The following is a 15,660-nucleotide window of genomic DNA, read 5'->3' on the forward strand; positions in this document are numbered from 1 at the left end:
GAATGATGAGTCAGCAACCTCAGATTCTAGCAGGAGCTGTTAAATTTGTTAGTGGTGACACTGGATACGTCATTTAGGCTGTATAGCCCAGGTTTCCTCTTTTGGAAAAATGAGAAGTTGAATTGTCTCTAAAGCTTTTTCTAGCTTGATGAATTTATGATTATTTGTACTCTTTATGTTTGTTTTTTTTTTTTTGTGAGATGAAGTCTTGCTGTGTCTCCCAGGCTGTGGCATGATCTCAGCTCCCAATTCCACCTTCACTGCAACCTCCACCTTCCAAGTTCAAGCCCTTCTCCTGCCTCAGCGTCCCAAGTAGCTGGGACTACAGGCACATGCTGCCATGCCCAGATAATTTTTTTTTTAAATTTTAGTAAAGATGAAAAGATGAGGTTTCACTGTGTTGCACAGGCTGGTCTCGACTCCTGAGCTTAGGCAATCTGCTCGCCTTTGTCTCCCGAAGTGCTGGGATTACAGGCGTGAGCCACTGCGCCCAGCCTATTTGTACGTTTTTTTCTGATTTTATTCTAAGCCTAAATTTAGCAGAAAGTTGTATTTGTTTCCCAAGAAGTACTGACTTTCACACAGTATCAGCATCAGCACTTTCTCACATTCTTATACAAGAAAGACAGTCAGCAAGTTCTTCACTGTGTCCCTTGGAAGAACAAAGGAAGGTACTATCAGCAAATCTACAGAAAGCATTCTACTTCCATGTGATGGTGATACAGCTCCTTGTAGCCGAGAGGTAGACTTTTCCCCATCTTAGCATGGGCTATGTCTCACACTTCTGGACTGTAGAACCAGCTCACAAGGATTTCACATTTGTCCTGTGTCAGGATCTTTCATGCCTGAAGTGCCTACCTTGAGGTCCTTGGTAATGGGTCATGGCTCTTGCTTTTCATGCCTAGGGACGTTTGCAGGCTAGGTATTGGCCCTGGATGAGGAAATCACTGAATTCAAACTGATAAGTCTGTGGATCATAGTGGTTTGTGAGATAATCAAATGGATGATTGCAGCCTGTGAGTTTCCTCACTGCTGCATATATATTTTTATTTTAAACTTTTTGGAAACTGGTGGTATAAATAGATGGAAAATAGAAGATGTCAGTTCTCACTAATGACTCTATGCAAGAATTCCATCGATGGTGATTAAAACTCCTAGTTTTAGAAGTCTTGAAGGAATTGTGAAGATCTATCTGAAGAAAGTTGGCAGTGCAGAGATAATTTCCCCACAATCACAAAACAAAATAGAGGTAGATTCCAAAAAATACAATAAACTTGCAAAATAACTGAATCAACTGCTGAATCGATTCTTTGTATTTAGAGAAAGGAAGCATAATATCTAGGAACGTGCATAAATTCCCTAGAAATGAACTTGGTTTTTATAGTTGACAGAGTTGTGTATTAGGGCCCGGGTACCTGATATGCTGGCTGGACTATTTCATGCTGCCTTGGAGACAAGTTGGAGAAACATTGGTGGTATTGCAGCAGTGAAGCGAATTTACATAACAGTTATATCAGCAAGTGTGGACTTTTACAGGATTCTAGTAGACCTGGAAAACATGGTGATAGAACTGAAAATACGTAACCTGGAAAAGAAAAATGTTTTGTTTTTCCCTCTTGGGCAGTACAGGCATGGCAACTGTACTCAAATATTTCTAATATCTCTGTCATTAATGAGATATTCCTTGTATCCCAAGTAGGATAATTTGGGATTAGGAAGGCAGAATTTCCTTCATACAAGGGAAACATTTCTGTCAATAAGTCTAATAGAAAGGACTCTGTTTTGAGGTAGGAAATTGACTTTACAGATGAGTTACTGCAGAGTCTGGATGCCTATCTCGTACATTGTCTAGTGGTTGCTCACAGTGAAGGGACCTTGGACAAGATAATTTCTTCAGGCCCACTCTAAACTTTTAGAAAGAAAACGAACATCTTTCTCTTTGTCATCATGGCGGAAGGAGCATATTATGTTTTGTCACACAGAAAAGTCTTTCATTTCTAAGTGCCCCGATTTCAAGATGGACCAGGAATTAGAACACCTTCTAAAAGCCTCAAATAATAAGAATTTTCTCAAAGCATTATATCATGATAAAAGCCACCAGAAAGAGGGAACATTTTGGTTTCTTCCTTAATAAGTAGCCAAACATATTTCTTGTTTAATTTTATTTTCTCATTTTTGAGACAGGCTCTCACTCTATCACCCAGGCTGGAATGCAGTGGCGTGATCGTGGTTCACTGCAGCCTCAACCTCTTTGGGCTTAGGCCATCCTCCCACCTCAGCCTCCCAATTAGCTGGGACTACAGGGGTGCACCAGCATACCCCACTAATTTTTTTTTTTCCGTAAAGTTTTGCCTTGTTGTTATTGCTTGTCTCAACCTCCCGGGCTCAAGCAATCTGCCTGCCTCGGCCTCCCAAAGTGCTGGGATTATAGGTGTGAGCAACTGCAACTGTCAACCCCATTTTTTTTTTTTTGGAGACAGAGTTTCGCTCTGTTGCCCAGGCTGGAGTGCGGTAGCACAATCTCTGCTCACTGCAACTTCCACCTCCCAGGTTCAAGTGATTCTCCTGCCTCAGCCTCCTGAGTGGCTGGAACTACAGGTGCCCACCACCACACCTGGCTAATTTTTGTATTTTTAGTAAAGGCAAGGTTTCACCATAATGGCCAGGCTGGTCTCAAACTCCTGACCTCAGATGATCCACCCACCTCTGCCTCCCAAAGTGTTGGGATTACAGGCGTGAGCCACTGCACCTGACCAAAATATTTCTTAAATGTATCCAATCCAATAGGAATTATGACCACTACATAATCATTTAAATCATGAATGTTGCATTTCTCTCATATTCTAGCAGCAGTTTGTTGAAAAACAGGATCCTTCTGTAAATATCAGTAAATACTTTCTTGGTGCTCAATGTGTTATCTTTTTCTTTTCTGGTCAGATTGTTGAAGGTCTTGATTCCTAGTTTAGAAAGTTGGTACATGTTGATCTTTTGGACTGTGTAGTCTATGTGAAGAAATACAGTTTATCCCACATCAGGATCATACATGCATTATAACTGAAATTGAATATTTGAGAAATGACACACTACCCACTAGTATAATACTCTAAAATTTTCAATTGAATTCAATCCTATTCATTAATAATTAAATACTGTTCATGCTACACTTATTTCACAGAATTTTCAATTTGAAAAACACTGCTCTAATCAATAGTCACTGAAAATTCAAGTAATGGCAGAATAAATGAGATAATTCAAATCTTGTCACTTAAGACATTTGATAAACTTGGTATAGAAAGATAATTTTTGCATTCTTATTGTATGAAAAGGCCTGGGGTTTGTGATATGTTTGCACATTCTTCTTGGTTCCTTTCTTCCTAGCTTTTCAGCCTCCTCTCCCTGTCTTCCCACAGAAAACCATACACTTCAGCAGCAGCCTCTCGAAACATGAAAGACTGTAAGAAAGATGAACAGATAGACTGCATTCTGTGTACCTTAAAGCTTTACAGCCGGAGAAGCACGTTTTAGCCTAAAGCTTGTCTGTTTATGAGCACATTCAGCTGACTGCCGTGATAATGAAATCGCCGATACACTGCGCAGAGCTGCTTGGGCAACCATTCTCTTACTATCAGGAAGGCGAACACACTTTGTAAGATCAAAGTGGACACCTCCTGGAAGTTACATTTATTACAAGAGGCTAAAGTGTCCACATTCCTAGAAATCAAAAAGACTTGAGGCAGAAAGATAGTAATATGCAATTGATGAATGCAGTTTCTGACAAGTCGGCAACCACCTAAGTTAGTGACAGAAACAAGAGGTACCTAGTTCTGAAAGTTACTAATTCTGCCAGCTCTGTGGTTAAAAGCAAGGCGCTTGATATTGTAATAGCCATAGGCAGGCTCAGCCTGACAGAAATTTCGACTGTCAGTGCAGGCTGAGGATACTTTTATAATTGTCCCTATTGCAGATTCCGCTGATAGCGTTTTGATCCCACTATTTCAGGAGAGCAGGACCTCTACTATCACAGTGCAATTAAAGTAAAGGTCATTATAGCCAGTCACTCTCACGGTATTTGGAAAGCCAGCATGGGTGATTTCTAGTCCTTAAAACATGGCACTTTCGCATGGTAGCGGCCGAACTGTGGCTCTTCTGCTGTGGGCTGGCACCTACTGACAGTTCTACTGTGGTTAAGGCCCCTTTGTACTCTTCTCCACATGCACATGTAAAATGTTTTAAACTTTATTTTCCTTTGTGTATCTAGTTTTTGAACTGACATATATGGTAGCAGTGAATTGATATGAGAAAGAAGTTAAAAAACTGTGAGTTCTTTATAAGTTGTTGCAATCTAAACAGGTTGCTGAAAACCTTTATTTCCTCATGAGATGAACATTGAAACTAATTTGTATTGTTAAAAAATGTTGTATATATTTATGGTGGACAACATGATGTTTTGAAATATGTACACATTGTAGAATGGCTAAATCAAGCTAATTAACATAAGTATCACCTCACACCCTTGTCCCTCGTCCCACTGTAAGCCCCTCTGTTGAGATTTTCAGATGGCTATCTTCAGACAAGTCTCAATAGCATCTCTCAGCTGAGTCCACTTCAAATGCTTATTAGAAACACTTTTGCTCAGATGACCGGAAAGCTTTTCTAGTAGTTTTGAATATCCGTGAAATTTTGGCCAACGCATTTGAGGAAGTAACAAAGGTACTTCATTATTTCTTTTCAAAAACCCTCCAGTAATTGGAGAGTCAAAAGAGGGTGAACTCCAGAAGCTCTGGGTATTTCAGGAGAGCGCTTCATTTTACAAAAAAAAAAACTAATGTCTTCCGAAATTCCTTTGCTTCCTCAGGAGTTCATTTTTCTATAGATTAGAAGTATAGGAAACATTTTCCTGATAATTATGAGATATTGATTGTAATTTAAACTGTTAGTGTCAGAGAAGTGGTTTCTGTACTCAGTAGCTTTTTACTGCAAACTTTTACAGCCCGTATTATTGATAAAAAGACATAATTGTTTTAACGCATTTTAAATGGACTCAGAGTGTACAAAGCCTTGATCACAGTCATTTTTCTTGTACTAAGAAAAATATATGTAATAGTTTTTAAATTATAATAATTTTAATGACATCAAAGGTACAGTATGAGGAACAGATTTGTAGTAATACCTTGGGCAATCTCTGGGCTAACTAGTGGAAAAAGTTCACTATTCACCATAAGTGGTCTTGATAATCTGTCAAACTAAACTATAAATATTTCTTCTTCTTCTTTAAATGCACACTTCTCATGTCCACACTGAAAAAACGGGATGTTGTTTGGTAGAAATTAATCGTTAGATTATTGCTGTACGTTCTTCTCTGGGCAGCATGTACTTAAATTAGGGACAGGATTATCAAAGAAAATGGACTCTGGAAATGTCACTCTGATTGAATTCCCCAAGTTTCAGTCGTGGGAACATCTGCTAAGGAGTACTCTTCCATTCTAAGTAGACAATTTCCAACAGGGTGTAGAAAGTAGGCTTAAACACCGGTTCATATTTATATCCATTTCTAATGAAATAAAAATAAATTACTTATTTTCAGTAATCCTTTAGGGAAAAGTCAAAAGAACAGAGAGAACTGAAAATAAGAAAGTGTCTGAGAAGGGACATGTATTTTCTGTTTATGCATTTTCCTGGTTCTTTCATCTGTACAGTTTCATCCCGAGCAAAGTTTAAGAAGGGGTGATCCATGTAATCAGCACAGCTTGTAATTTTCTACAGCATGTAGGCCTGACCTTTCTCTGATGCTTTGCATATTGTTGCCACCTGTTTTATCCCATTTTGTTAGAGATCATTGTCTTCTTGAGCCCAGGTTTGACACTGCAATGAGTCACCTGCCCTCACTCCCTTGGCCCCTCCCTTGGCTGCTACTCACTCAAAAGGGTCGCTGGGATCTGCCCTCTGGAGCTCTGGAGGGATGGGGATTCTTTTGTAGTACATTTCCCAGTCGAAGGCTCCTCGCATGGCATCCCCAGCTTGTGCCTCATACCCAAAGTGATTGTGGTCAATGACATCGATCATGGGACACACGATGGTTTTGTGGTTTAGTGCAATTTGGTCTGAAAAATGAAAGCACAAAATAGGAAATGACATGCCTGCCTAGGTCATCTATCATTTTTCAGCAAAGAGAAGCCTACAGTCCCCTGCTAATGCATAAGGCTTGCAGCCTTGGCTCCCTGTCATCCTAAGAGCACTTTTCAGGAATCTCTGAATTCTGGACTTAACAGGATGGGACAGTGATTAGGCCCAATTAGAGTTGTTGTATTTTCCTTTAAGAAAGTTATGTCCCAGAGAGACTTGCAGAAGTCCATTTAGCTCTACCTCTGTCACATTTTTGCTCTGACCTGTCCCCAATCTGTCATTTTATCGTGCATCCAACATGCACAGAGTATAAACAGTACTTGTGTTCTTTCAAGCATACTGCTGGAGCCTGCTGAGAAAATACTGGCCTGCTTTCTGGAGGCTCCAAAATGTAAATATTTAACTTCATGGTTTTTGTAGCATCTAATCTCATACCAGTCTTGATGGCTGCACCCCTCTCAGTGCTGACAGATCATACATACAATTTGTTGCTCTCAGGTTTGCCAGAGATTTTTCCAAGTGTTATTTTGCCACTGTTTTTGTAAGTAAACTCTGTTGATCAAAGCTATACATTTTCTTCCCTCTCATATTTGCAAAAGTATGAGGTGATATAATACACTGCAATTACTTCTGCTACTATTAAATTCTTGACAACTACTAAGTGATTTATTCTTATGCTATTCTCATACTCTTAGCAACCCCGTAGGGTAACTATTATTGTCATCCCCAATTTATGTGTGAGGAAGGTGAGATTAGAGAAATTAAATAACTTGTCAAGGGGTGCGCAGCTATTGAGAGCAATAACCAAGATGCAACCTCTGCTTAACAATCCAATTTCAAATCTGACCTTTCGAGTGTTCCACTAGCTTCTCATGATAGCAGAGAGGTGATTTTTTTTTTCAGTTCCAGCACCTTCCTTTCCTATGTGGGTGTGGTTATTGGTATGACATTAACAGCTGGCACAGGGCACTGGAATTTGCATCCTTCGGTTTAGCTAGAATAGCTACCTGTGAGGTATCTTTCTTTCCAAGAATGTGCATTTAGCTAATATTTGTTGTAACAGACCAATGCTGTCTAATAGGCAGAGCTTCTTGCTATTTGGAAAACCTCTGCGTGTGACAGTAAACAAATAAACAGATGTCACTTAGAACAATTGTGAAGTTTGGTTAACATATCATATTTTGTTTCCCGTGAGGTTGTGAGGTAAATGTAATTTGTGTTGGAGATAAAGTTCTTATAGTAAGGAAACTGGCCATTTGCTTCAGAAGTTTCTCTTAAGCATGGGATGAAAAGCATAAGATTTTACTGACTGTGATAATAAATAATGGCTTTATTTTGATGACAATTATGAAACAGGGTATGGAAACCATAACATTCTGGGGAAATATTCTCTTCTAAGTCTATGTGCCTTTCCATCGATTCATACAACTGTCCCTCCATCCATCCATCCATCCATCCATCCATCCATCCATCCATCCCGTCATTCTTTTCATATTTCAACAATTATTTATTGATTAGAAACTATGGGCCAGTCACTTTTTCTAGGTTCTGGGGATATCATGATGAATAACATCACAAAATTTCTGTCTTTAAGAATGAAGCAAAGACAATAAACATAATAAATAACTACATTGCATAGTGTTTTAAAAGGTGATACATGAGATGGGAAAAAAATAAAACAGGGCAAGGAGAATGCAGGACACTGGAGTGGAAAGGGTTGCGATTTTGGAGCATGACCCTGGTAAGCCACAGAGAGCTAGAGGTGGCACTTGCCTTACTTTAGTTTAATTAGCAGATGAAGAGACTCCCCCCAGCACCATTTCTAGTTAATCTCCACCGAGGGATGGCTAAGCATCTGTTTTTTCACCAGGGCAAGCCTTACAATGGGTTTTACTTAATGGTATTCCCCCCAGAGATGTCTTTGACAGAGGAGACTATCATTGCTGGGTCCAGAATATTTTTTTCTCTCATCCCTGCAGGTATTTTAATATTAAGGTTTCAGTGACTTTCTTCAATCAAATTCAGAATCAGGTTGATTTACAAGTTCCTTGACCATCAAGGAGTCCCAAGGTGACCCAAAGAAAATGTGTCTGTTAAATTAACTGTCAACTTTTCCTTCGAATTTCCTTTTCACTCTCATCCAGCTGTACTAGCTTAGGTTGAAAGCAGTATGACTAATTTTTCATCCACGGCTTGTGCCTACATTTCAATTTCCAGGGATCAAACAAACAGACTTAATGGGAAATTGAAATTCAGGTATAATCCCAAGGTGAAAAATGAGCCAAGAAACTGTGTGGCTCTGCCTGTTTTTTCATTTTGGATGATGTGTCAAGACACTGATAGAGGGAAATAAAAAAAGATAGTGATCCTGAGCTTGAATCATTTCTTATCCATCAGGACTACAGGAAATGAGATACTTTAATGAGAAAATTTGGGTTGTGGGTTTCTCTTATTCTTTTTTCCTTTTTTCTATCTTCTTTTTAGTTAGATTCATAGTGAACAATCAGAGACTCAATAATTGTCATTTAGGGATTTGCTTTGGTTTATAAATAAATTAGGCCTTTGCTGACTTCCCTGAGTATTCAACACCACATAGGTCAAATTCTGTTCGAGGGAATCTCATTGTTGCTGATGAATTGCTATGTCCTTGGACAAGGTATTTTTAATTAAAGGCTCAGAGGAGTCTCTGACTGTAGGGGTGCTTAAACATCGCGGTTTATTAGGATGGCCGGGTGTAGTCGTCTGTGCAGGGGTGTGTGGTTGGGCAATGTGGCAGGGGGTGTTGGGTGCCGGTTGTTTCTTGTTTTAAATCCTATACAGTTGCAATTGATTTTTTCCTCACATCTTTTACTAATGGAGCTTTGCTGGTTCTTGCTGAAAACCTACACAGTAGTCAATAGCAAATTGTTCTTTCTGATACAGCTATTGTGAAGGCAGTTGCTAGTGACTTCAGTTCCAAGGCCAGGGATATTTTTACAATAAAAGTTGATTTAGCAAAGTCGGAAACGAGAACACTATGTGTGCACCAAGAGATTTTTAGAAAGAGGGTTTTATTTTTTTTTAAGCTGACAATTTATTTCTTATCTACAACTGGACTTCATATTTGACTTTATTTTAAAATAAAAATAATGAAGCCTGAACAGAACCACACATATGTTTTCTAGCTTAAATTACTTTCAGTTCTTTTGTATTTCTAACAGTTCAAGTGTGTTATGACATAATCTTCTTTCCCTAGGCTTAGCCATGTTGTGAGCATTTAAGACATAGCACCTGGACAGCAGCGGTTTATGTAAATACAGGGAACTGTCTATTTAGGGATATAGGCTGGTGCCAGAAGTGGAAAGAATAACAGAAAAGAAATGGCATTATAAATCCTAGAAAATGTCAAGGTGCTTACACTTTAACTGTATTCTGGGGATGAATAATTTTCCTTCCTCCTTTCTTAACAATTCTGTAATACTTGTGTGTGTGTGTGTTTTAATCGCACTGTAGTTACAGAAGGACTATAAAAGAGTTTTGGGATACTTTTTTCCTCTTAGTGTTCACCCAATCTGACCACAATAAAGGAGGATATCTAAGATAAATAAAGTTTTTTTAAATCTGTAAGTTACATTGAAGTTGGTATTATCTAAAATGCCAATTTTGTGGCATTACCTAGAATATTGTCTAGGACAGTTACTTGGAAAACTGTCCTCAGCCGTGGTAAAATGTAGAATTCAAGGCTCTATTGGAAAACTTGTAGGAGGGACCTCTAGCGTTTGCTGATTGCAAACTAAATAGAGGCAAACCGCGCACTGCCCCTGAGGCATCTCAGGATGGTGCCGCTGCGACCTGTACTCACTGAGGAGCGGGGGCAGCCAGTTCACGTTGACCTCGCAGTGGGAGTCCAGGAATGTCAGGACTTCTCCTCTGGCCATCGATGCCCCCAGGAGTCGGGTTCGGATGAGTCCTTCTCTTTTCTTGGTGCGAACAATCCTCACTTTGGAAAACCGGGCCATGTATTCTTCCAACTTACCCTTCAAATGTTCTAAGTGGGAAGTAGAGAACACACAGGAAAAAAACACAAAACATTAGTTGCAGCTGAATTATTCATGGTTGTTTGTGCATCGAGGGTATGTGACTGATGAATCCTGGGGTAACATTTTAAAAGTCTATGGTTCTTATCTTCTTATCTAGATGGGAGATACTAATAAGATTTTTAGATCTTACACTTTCCAAAATGCCTCATAAACTGTAAATAGTGCCCTTTTTTGAACACAGAAGTCACAGACACACCAGAGCTCCGTTATGCAGTTACTGCTGGCTGACAGCCCTGGAGTGTAATCCTAGCCAGTACTCCAAATATGGGCTTCTGCCATCTGGTTCCTGCTGGGTAAAGTCATATGAAAATCCTGGAAATGGGCTCTTTCCAACCAAAGGGCTCTTTACAGCAAGGCTTTGCTCCTTAATTTGTGTGTTGAAAATAATGCATGTAGGCCGGGTGCGGTGGCTCACACCTGTAATCCCAGCACTTTAGGAGGCCAAGGTGGGCAGATCACGAGGTCAGGAGTTCAAGACCAGCCTTACCAACATGGTGAAACCCCATCTCTACTAAAAATACAGAAATTAGCTGGGAGTGGTGGTGCACGCCTGTAATCCCAGCTACTCAGGTGGCTGAGGCAGGAGAATTGCCTGAACCTGGGAGGCGGAGGTTGCAGTGAGCCAAGATTATGCCACCGCACTCCAACCTGGGCAACAAAGTGAGATTTTGTCTCAAAAATAAATAAGTAAAAATTAAAGCAAGAAAGAAAATAATGCATATAAAACATCAGGAAAGAAAAATATCTGTCATATCAACAAGAACAAAGCAGATTCCCCGACCTCCCCTCCACCCCCACCACAAGTTAATAGCAAACTAGTAAGCAAGTTCAGCCTCTGGCTTCTGATTTGAAGTGGAAAGGTGACTGACTGCAGTTGAAATACTAGACAGTCATTTGGAACTTACCTGTTAAAGATTTGGAAATATATTTTAGCTATTTAAATTTGGAAATGTGTCTTGCCCAATTAAAAGCAAATAGTGGAAACAAAATCAAATCAGATAATTTATTCCCAGAATAAAATATTTCCCACTGTCTGCGACAAAATGTATCAAACTCTCAGTTCTTATTATGTCAAATAAGAGCATTTGCTGCCTTTCTGTGGGTTATGTACTTATATATTTTATATCCTCCGCTTTCACTCTGCCATATCTAAGACATTATGAGGGCTTTATTGGAATCTCTGACAGGTATAGTCTAATATTCATTGAAATGAAATCTTAGTATCCTGTATGCTCTGTATTTTTCACTTTTCAAACTTTCTCTGCATGTTTGTGATCAAAGGCAATATTATCAAATCTCTTTCCATGATCTGTAGCAATAGGGATTCATGTAGGATTTGTGATTCCTTCCTGCTATCCAATGTAACAGATGTCAGAATTACTCTGTATTGGAGTTTCTCTGTGCATAGAGGTTCATTTTCACTCATTATTATTAGTGTAGTTTTATAAAATCTTAACTTCCCTTTTTATTGACTGTTCTGTTTCACAAATGGGTCAATGAAAACAATATTTATCTTTCTAATATTCACTATAAGAGAACACAGTGGGGCTGGGGATGGTGGCTCATGCCTGTAATCCCAGCACTTTTGAGAGGCTGAGGCTGGCAGATCACCCGAGGTCAGGAGTTCAAGACCAGCTTGACTAACATAGTAAAGCCCAATCTCTACCAAAAATACAACAATTAGTCAGGTGTGGGGGTGGGAACCTGTAATACCAGATACTTGGGAGGCTGAGGCAGGAAACTGCTTGAACCCAGGAGGTGGAGGTTGCAGTGAGCCAAGATCGAACCACTGCACTCCAGCCTGGAAAATAGAGTGAGACTGTGTCTCAAGAAAAAAAAAAATAACAGATGTGATTTTCCATGAGAGTGTTTTAGCTCAAAATATGTTCCCCCTATTTTGTTCTTAATGTAAGTAACAGGGATACGAAGATCAGACTTGGAAAAGCAAACTATTTTCCACAGTTGCAATCAGAGTAGGCTTGGGAGGAAGGTCTGCAGTGGTGATACATATGAGCAGGTCATGCAAACTCTCGAGGCCTGAATAGCCTCACTTATAAAGGATTTGGGGGATTGTTTTTCCCTCCTAGAATGTGTTTGACAGTCAAGCTTTGATTTAGGCTTGAGTGAGATTGGTCAGTGTTCAGTCAACAAACATTTATATTAACCCAATAATTGAAGACTAGTAAGTCACTTTTATGTATGAAGAAAAACAGCATTTTTACCTGAAGAAATGCCTTTGAATGCTGAGCTCGAATGACAAAAAATTTAGAATTTTCTTTTTCCTGATGAGATTCTGATAATTCTTCATTTCGTATCTCTTGCAAATTAAAGAAAAAAGTTTTGGGAAGCCACAGACTAACAAATATGAGTATATAAGCAGTATCGTGCTAGCTCAACCAAGAGACAGGTTCTACTGTGTGCCTCTCTGCTCATGCCTCTCTGCTCAGTGCTCCCCAACATGACAGCCTCCCAGCTCAACTGTGTGCAAGCTGCAAAGAAAGCTTCTAAGGCCTAAACAAACACAGTGCCTGTGTGTAAACTTGCAGCTTTACTATCTTAGGGAATTAAAGAAGACACAAGTGACACCACTGCACAATCAAAGACAATGACTAAGTGATGAGTGATCAATACAAGGATGCCGTTGTGTGTCAGTGTCTTGAATGGGCCTTGTTCTGTCAGGATTTCCCACAGTAATAAATGTTTAAGAAAACTGTATAATCTCATTACCGTAATTTACTTAGTCATTGAAATCTTTCCGTATCATCAAATTACAAAGAAGTGGCATTCTGTATGTCTCTTTGTAAATCTGTTGTTTGGACCACAGAAGATGCTGTCTCATGGAAATAATGTCCCAACAGTAACTGGGGACTACACACAGATCACCAATGCTTGTTAGGCCCACTAAAATATGTTTTTCCCATTCACTATTCATTGTCAAATGCCACACTATAAGTACATCTCAGCAGTCCAAGATGCATTTACATTTTTCCTCCCTAGCACTAAGAGGGCCTCTTTTGGGATTAATGAGTAATTTCCCATAGTTCCATTACAGAATAGTTGTTCTAGAATATTCTCACTTCCAAAGTCTTGAAAAGTGAGAGTCAAAGGGTTAAGTGACCTGAGAATAGTTGTCCCAACTTTGGATTTAGACTTCTGTATTCTTTGGTTTATAGGAAATCCTCTAGAACTCAGCGAGGACTGTCTCTACATGTTTTTATTTCTCTGTACACATTTTCTGACACTGAATATTTTTCTTATATTAAAGCCCATTTAAATTTGCTAAAAAGATTGTATAGTGTGAATTCACTAAGTATAAGGAAATTGACCCCTCAGTAGTGTCCATTAGATGTTTAGATCAATTCTTCTAGTTTGAATTTTATGGTGATAATTAGCTTGCTCTGCCTCAGATAACGATCAGGTTGACTGCACTTTGAGGGGTCCTTTCTTTCTTTGTAGTTCATTGTAATATCTAATTACCTATAACTCACAATAAAGGCAGGTATCCTCAGTCTAATTAGCAAATTAAACTCTCATACAAGGGAGTTACTGAAGATGGTAGAGATGGCTTTAAATTAAAAACATTTTGCCTTTCTTTGGTATGAACAGGCTTTAGATTCATTTATAAAATGTTATTAACATGGTTTTAAACACAATTTTCTATTATTTTAATTGAAGTATTGCATTTTTGAAGATTACTTTTGAACTCCTTTAATTTTAATACTACCAAGGAAATTTATGAGTTTTATGTATAAACCAGGGAGATCTGCTTAGTGACTTTCAGACATTCGCAAAACTGTTTATAATATTTTTGGTCAGTGGTCCTAGGCAACCAGTGAATAATTACTGTTAAAATCCACTGAGCTCCAGTAAATCCTGATGACCTGGAAAAATGAATACAACTTCAAAAATAGCAGTTTTTGCCAGGGCTTATTGTGTCACTGTGAAGCAATGATGAGATAAAAAGTTGTATTCCAATGAAATTTTGACATTATGTTACTGTGAATACCAAATTAAGCAGGTTTGTAGAATGTATTTTCCTCTTTCTTTCAGAGATTTCACTTACGTGTCATACATTTTTACGGAGAATAACCATTCATTAGTGAATTTAGTGTTTAGGGAAACATCTAAACACCAGAAATGTCAACTTTCAACAATTTGCACAGTCAATGGAATCAAAGACTTGAGTCCTAGTCCTGTTGCTGACTGACTGCGTGACTTTGGGTAAGTCCCATCATACCATGTGACCTCAGTTTCCTAAGCTGTAAGATAAAGGGTGTGTGACTGGCTCATCTCAAGAATTCCTTCTAGTTTTCTGATTCTATAATTTACCTTGTGATGTTTTACTTACTGAGGAGATCCACTACTCTCAAATTCTTAGGTTTTTCTTTTAATAGCTTCCCAGTGGTTGGTATATTGGTGGTGGTGGTGTGTGTGTGTGTGTGTGTGTGAGTGTGTGCGTGTGTGTGTATGTTCTTTTGGCTATGTCTCACTTTTGAAAGAGACAAATCACATTAAAGCTAACATGTACCACAGGGTTAGTCAGAAAACAAACTCCAGGGTGCTTCCTTTGGTCACTACGGCACCCATCTCATCTTGTACATTTCACTGTCTATGAGACTGTCACTAATGTCAGAATAATGACTTTGAAGCACTGTACATTCATCAAAGATTTAAATCTGTTCAATAAGTTATGCTTACTATGTCAGAAAAATGCAGTCACAGTTTAGAAAGCTTTGAGGGATTGTTCCCAAGGGGGCTGACAAGCTAGTGACCATCAGTATTAGAGACCCTGGCCAAGGCATTGCTAAGTGGAAAACTCACTAAAGGCCATGCCAACAGCTGCCCAGGCTCAACAGCTGGTATGAAGGCCTAACCACTTGTTGCTTAGTTCTTTCTGTTTCCTTTGAATTTCCTAATTTACATCTCAAAGGGAGAGCAAGAGGGGCCATGATACACTATTGATCTGGAGATACGGATTTCTATGTTTAAGTACACACTTATGGTGATAAAATTTCTTTGATGTTTATACTTTGGTGTTGGCTGATTGACATAAGTTATTATGGTGACACTTAGCTATGAGTTCTGAAATGTAACAAATTATAAATATACAGAAAGAAACATATCTAAAACTTTGTTGGTTAATCCTTACATAACAAGGATATGCTATTAAGTGCAACTCTTATTGTGGATATTTTGAAGTTTTAAGTTTTACCACAGTGACAGAAATACTTTACAACTAGAGAATATAAGATATTCTTACATTTTTTAATCTACTTGGTATATGTCATGTATATATTTTGACTGCAAGTGGAAATGTTAAGGATAACTGTCTACTTAGCAGGCCTATAAAGACATTGTCTATATTCTTTATGCAGGAGAAACATAAATATTTTAAGTCTCTAGTTAAATTCCAGAAAATTGTCAATTTCTTCGTGTCCTGGTAGAACACACCAAATCA

The 15,660-nt window shown here is 38.7% G+C and overlaps 1 protein-coding gene across 1 annotated transcript in view; it reads right to left on the reverse strand.

Annotated features, from left to right (window-relative positions):
• Positions 1 to 15,660, reverse strand: part of GALNTL6 (polypeptide N-acetylgalactosaminyltransferase like 6) — a 1,268,478-nt gene that overhangs the window by 225,957 nt on the left and 1,026,861 nt on the right. Inside the window, exons 6-7 of the mRNA XM_002745217.6 lie at positions 9,965 to 10,150; positions 5,918 to 6,101 (exon numbers count right to left, since the gene is read on the reverse strand). Coding sequence (XP_002745263.2) covers positions 5,918 to 6,101; positions 9,965 to 10,150 — 370 coding nt within the window. The remainder of the gene's footprint in view (positions 1 to 5,917; positions 6,102 to 9,964; positions 10,151 to 15,660) is intronic.

This window comes from Callithrix jacchus, chromosome 3 (assembly GCF_049354715.1).
Source record: "Callithrix jacchus isolate 240 chromosome 3, calJac240_pri, whole genome shotgun sequence".
Classification (NCBI taxonomy): Eukaryota; Metazoa; Chordata; class Mammalia; order Primates; family Cebidae; genus Callithrix; species Callithrix jacchus.